The sequence below is a fragment of the Carettochelys insculpta genome, chromosome 1 (assembly GCF_033958435.1).
Source record: "Carettochelys insculpta isolate YL-2023 chromosome 1, ASM3395843v1, whole genome shotgun sequence".
NCBI classification, from domain to species: Eukaryota; Metazoa; Chordata; order Testudines; family Carettochelyidae; genus Carettochelys; species Carettochelys insculpta.
The window spans coordinates 52,344,501-52,350,500 of NC_134137.1; the positions used below are offsets into that span (position 1 = coordinate 52,344,501).

General features: G+C 45.4%; 1 protein-coding gene across 1 annotated transcript in view; it reads right to left on the minus strand.

Annotated features, from left to right (window-relative positions):
* Nucleotides 1-5,216, minus strand: part of HSPH1 (heat shock protein family H (Hsp110) member 1) — a 34,869-nt gene extending 29,653 nt beyond the window's left edge. The window contains exons 1-2 of the mRNA XM_074986142.1: nt 4,983-5,216; nt 3,392-3,449 (exon numbers count right to left, since the gene is read on the minus strand). Of these exons, the coding sequence (XP_074842243.1) occupies nt 3,392-3,449; nt 4,983-5,089 (165 nt within the window). The 5' untranslated portion in view covers nt 5,090-5,216. The remainder of the gene's footprint in view (nt 1-3,391; nt 3,450-4,982) is intronic.
* Between the last annotated feature and the right edge of the window lie 784 nt (nt 5,217-6,000).

Sequence of the window (6,000 nt, forward strand, 5' to 3'; positions counted from 1 at the left end):
CCAATAGCAATTCAAGGGATCACCATGCCTGTGGTTGTCGTCCTTCCATACCCACCATGCTTCCCCCCCGCCCCATAAATGCCACTCCTTCAGAGCCAGGCACCCCCAGACCCCAAGCTCTGAATGCCCACTGACTCCCCCAGAGCAAGAACCACACTGGGATACAAGCCACAGCAGCAGGAGACTGGAGCCACATGGGGGACCACCAGTGGCAGGGGCCCAAGCCGCTGCCATCATTCACTTGTTCCACCAAGCTGTGGGGCACATGCACGAAGCAGCAGAGGGCACTCATGTGCAGCTCCGAGGAGTCCTGAGCTGCTTGGGCTTCAGAGCCCAGAAGCACCACACCGCAGTGTCTTGTTCACCACGTGTATTGGTCACCACGGCTCTGACACCATTCAAGTTGGAAGCATTTAAACAGCTAAATAATGAACTATGCAATGGGCACAAAGCAAAAACTTCAGTGGCTTTTACTGGACTGATTTACAGTGAAGCTGAAAATAAAGCTTTAACAAACACACACACACACACACACACACACCCCCCCGAAGAAACTTTATAGAAAGTAATAATGTGCCATTCACACTACACGCCCTTTGAGAGTTCTCCTGCCATCTCAGCTACAGTTAGGCAGCTGCAAGTTACTTAGCATTTATACTGCCAGATGGACCTACCACCACATGGTATTCAGAGCAAAAGCACAGTATCAAGCAATTTAACTACTCCCAAAGAGGTCTGGCATTTGATCAAAGAGGCATAAAAACTGAAATTTGAATTACTGCTAAATAAAAAGCTATGTCAAGGTTAAATTAAGATGACTACCTGACCAAAAGCCGTAACAGTTCAGTTGTGTAGTTGTCCTGCTTGACCAAATGGCACTTTCACTCCCCTGTCAGTGCAAACGCAATCCCCAGACTGTCATGGGTCAAGAAGTGGCAATGACCACATTGGCAACATGGCCTACCTTCCCACTGTTGTCAGAGAAAGACCGTTCACTACTAAGAGGTACAGTGCTTGTATTTTGAAATCCCTACACTATCAAAAATTTCAATGTTTGACAAATGGGAAAAATGATAAATTTTGTTTTCAAGTGTTAAAAACAAGAAGCATGAAAAACTGAACACATAGAACCCTTTGTAAGTTATTTCAAAAGAAATGGAAGTTATTAGCCAACCAAAAGTCTCTGTGAATACATGTTCTCAAATGCAAGCTGAGAGAAACTACTTTGCTTTCAATCTAGCTAAAGATGCTTGACAGCCTTTAGTTAAAGGATCTCTTTGGCTACATCTACACTTCCTCGGAAGAAATCCACCTCTTAGGGATCGCATTTGATCCATGTACTCCTTGCAAGATACAAGTAGTAAGGGAGGTCGATGGAAGGAACTCTCCTGTCAACCTTCCCCTTCAGAGACAGGCAAGTTAGCCGAGTACAGATGTCTGTCTAGCTACACAACTGGCGTAGCTAGAATTGCACACTTGCAGTTCGACTTTTGGTCTAATGAAAACATAGCTGTCATGACACTACTAGCTCCCCATATTAGTCTCTTGATAATCCAAACAGAAGAAAAGATGTACAGGTTGAACCTCTCTAGTTCAGCACTCTTGGCACTATTCAGATGCCTAATGAGACAATTTGCTGAACCATGGGAAGCCAATATTGTCTAGCAGCACTACTAACAATTCCACTTCTTATTGGACTCGGACATTTAGGAGTACATTACAACTAAATAAAAACACAGAGTACTGAAAACCAGAACTGGTGGCTGTAAACAAACTTTATGGGACCACATGAAACTTGGCCACACCCACAATAATGCCGGATTACGGATGCTGTCAGATAAGAATGCCGGACTGGAAAGGTTCAAATGGTAGTTTAAGACAAATATTCCGAAAACTTTACTTTCTCATTACACTATTCATAAGCAAACATGACTCAGGAATGTATTAACAGGAGTGTTGTGAGCAAAACACAAGTAATAATTCTTCCACTCTACTCTGCACCGATTAGGTTTTAATGCTAGTATTGTGTCCAGTTCTGGGCACACCACATTTTAAGAAATGTAAAGAACAACCTTAATGATTCAAGGTTTAGAAAACATGACTTGGAGAGAAGTCAAAGAATTGTTTAGTTTGGAAAAAAGACGACAGAGAAGACATGATTGTTTTCAAGTACCTAAAAGTAGGAGAAAGAAAAATTGTTCTCGGACTTCGGATGAAGAAACAATAGGCTTAAATTGCAGTAAAGGCGGTTTAACTTGAACATTAGGATCAAACTTCTTTCCAGGGTGGTTAAAAACCAGAATAAACTGCCTACCAAGGGTTGCAAAATCTCCAACAGGGATAATCTTGATGGTGCCTGGCCCTGTTGTGAGGGCAGGGGACTGGACCTGATGATTTCACGAGATCCCCTCCACTTCAAGTGTTCTATGATTGTATCATTGAATTATGTTATCATCTGAATCTGTGATCTGGAAATGCAGTCTAAAAAAATAAAAATTTAGCCAGCTGCATAAAAAGAAAATTCAAGTCCTGATTAAATAAAAAAAGATGTTTTAAGTCAATGTATTCCCACTCCTAGGAAAGAATGAACAACTGCAAAACTCTACAAAAATCAGGTTGTTAGCTTCTATGAGTAAATCCTTTAATTGCAGATGTACCTGCAAGTAGTCTAGAGAAGAGGCTGTGATTGCTTGTGTATTTTCAATCACATCTCCCTGTTTGTCCATAGCTCCGTGAAAGACTATCACAGTTGATACTCTCTCTAAGGGAGCCTACCACAGTACCTTTGCCACGTGACAGATACAAGTTAGTAAAAGGAAGTATGCCTGGTTCACACTTCCAGTATAGTCATTTTAAAGTAAGAAGCCCACAACATGGCTTTTAGAGCTCAGTATCCGAAGTTTTACACATGGCTATATTAAAAACAATGTTTTAGCTCGTTTTAAAAATATTATTGCAAATAATAGAAAAATGTTCAACCTTTTCTCCTTTCAGAGGATAGTTAAATCAAGCTCAGGCCAAAGCTCTTTGTTCACATGTCAGTTTAAAGACATACATACATATTTTACATTAGAAACTCAGTTTCACAAAGAAGTTAACTGAACAAGCCTACTGATTTTTTTTTTAAATTTTCAAACAAGAAGGCATCTAATTGGCAATTATCAACCCAATAAACAGACCTTTAGTTCTAGCAGCGGAATCCTCAGTGTCATGTCCAGGTTTACTACTGTCAGTAATGCATTTTTTGATTTAATTTATCAGCTGGTATTTCTAAATCAAATAATTTTATCAAGCTGCAATCAGCTATGTTTTCTCATTTGTTCCCTTACTCAAACCACATTTATGTTTACTATTATTATTTATTAACAGTTGGACTATTTCATAAACCTACCTGGTTTTTGGCTGCAACACCAATAGCTCTGTTTTTGGATCCAAAGGATACAACTGATCTGAAAAAACAAAAGTATGTTAGCTCAATATTGGCAACAAAATAAAATACTTCCAAGAGCTACAGCAGCTGTATTTATGACAACTAATACTACTACTAATCTGCAATCTTGCATGCTTATCTACACTCACACTGTCATGTATTGCATGGTTTGTTTTTTTTCAAACACGCAGTTTAATCTCCAAGGCATGTTTTCTTTTGTAAAGTCACAGCACATGCTTTGGAGCTTAAACCTTCTATACTTAGTTTCTTCCCACTGGTAAACTGTATGGAACAATTCCAAGAACAAAAAGAAACAACTTCAACCAAGCTAGCCATATTAGAAGAAATAGTTGCCCTTTTAAAAAAAAAAACAAAAACAAACCACACCAGTTTTTTTGGTATGGCTAACCTGCAAATAGATGAACTCCTAATTCACATGTTGCTAGCACTGAGTAATTGCTGCCATGTGGGTTAAAATTCCTTTACTGTGAAGATGATCAATTATTTAAAAAAAATAAATTTATGTGCAATAAAGCTTTACGTAAACAACCTGCTATTCTCAGCATTTAAACAGAAGAGACGGCAGCTCTTTGGTCACCCAGTTTAAGTTTCATCACCTCCCCTCACCAGAAAATTAAAGCCCAAAAACTACATTAAAGCAGGGCTGCATATTAAACTTTGCATCAGAAAACTAATAATGGTGACTTAAAAATGTGACTTCTTCCAAACTGCACATAAATGTCTCTATGGTAACAAGTGACTATCAAAAATATACATAAATATATTTGTAATGTGGCAAAATTAATACGCAGTGAGACTGTTATCCTGCTATGTGTTTAAGTGTAAACATATATTATATGACAAGTATTTTCCTGTCACTATAATTACATTCTTACAGTGCACAATCTGCTTTGCCATGTGAACGCTCACCCCAACAGTGCCACTGCCCTTCGCCGGCAAGGCACAAAGTTGCCTATTTCATTTCCAGCACAATCCAGCATTACCGCACAGATTTTAAGTAGGCAGTCTCTGAAGATTAAAGCTCATCTCAGTCAGAGGTTGTTACTGTATAATAGATGCCACCTAATCACACAGCAGGTCAGCGGCGCCGAGCAGCCTCCCTAAGCGCTCTTGTCGCCCGAGCGCAGAGCCCAGGAGCCAGAAATAGTAATCCACAGACCAAACGGGGCTAGCAGGGGGCAGAACAAGCCCCTACTCCCGCGGCCGCCTCGGGAGCCCGGGCTAGGGGAGGGTCTGTTCTTGGCGGCACCATAGAGGATGATCCCAGCACGCAGGGGCGATACACCCGCGCCCCATCCATGCCTGGGCTGGCTAGATAACTTTACCGCTAGTGAGCAGAAGCCAGCGCGGGCAGGTACCCAGCTCCCTACAACGCCACTCCACCGGCGCGGCTGCGGCATACACGGGCGTTACACGATCGCAGGGGACAGTGCTGGGAGCGTCCAGCAGGCTCCAGCTCGCTGCGCAGCGAGCACCCGCAACAGCGGCACGGGAGGCCCCCGCATCGCCCCTCCCCGAGCCCCGCACTCACGGGGTGCATCTGTCGCTGAACTCGTTGGCGACGGTCTCGATGCCCCCAGCCCGGGCCACCGCGATGTAGCAGCTCTGCAAGCCCAGGTCGAACCCCACCACGGACATGGTCCCGTCCCGCGCGCGCGCCACTCCCCACAAAGCGCCACTCCCGCCCGTGTCGCTGCTGGCCGCGGGCGGGGGAGCCGGCGCCGCCGCTTTAAATATGACAGGGAGGAGAAGTTTCCAGAAGCTGCGGCAGCCCCTTGCCGGCTCCACGTGCGACTTCCGCTTCCTCTTTCTCCGGCTTTCTCGAACAATGCCAGCCAATAGCGGGGGACAGAACGCAGTGACGTATGCCGTTTTCCATGACGACCATGGACGCCGCGGTGTCTGCGCTGCAGCGGCTGTCAGACGGGGAGCCGGCTGCGGGGGAGTGGGCGGGGCTTGGGCCTGCGGTGCCTCGGCCGGGAGGGGCAGGCGCAGGAGGGGCGCAGGGGCCGGGCAGGGTGTTTAGGGCGGGCGGGGCGTCTTGCCCCTCTGGCGTAGGCCGGCCGCGTGGACGCTCAGGTATAGCCCAGGCTGCCGCGCGGGGAGCAGAGCGGAACCAACAATGCTCCTTGAGCCCCCCCACGGGCTCGCCTCCTGGCGCGCCATACAGCGCTAAGTCCGGGCAGGGCCTGTCAGCGTCGGGCTGGCGGGAAGGAGCGAGCCTGGGGGCCTTCAGAAATGCGCCATCTAAACATCTGTAGGGTCTGGGTCTTAGTGCCTGAGCTCCTCCTTTTACTTCTGCACCCCACGGCTCATGTGTTCTTTTGTCTCCTGCTGTGTGGTGCCGGCTCCTTTCCTCTGGGTTTAGGGACACATTGATGCTGCATCCTATGCCTGTCAGTGCTATTCTCAGTCCTGTTAATTGCTCTCTATCCATTCCAATCAATGGATATTTATTGTGTCCTGGGTTTTCATTTACTTCTTGTCACCTTCTCCCTGGAGAAGGAACAGGGGGACTGTGATCCATTGTCAAAACACCTTTCATAATT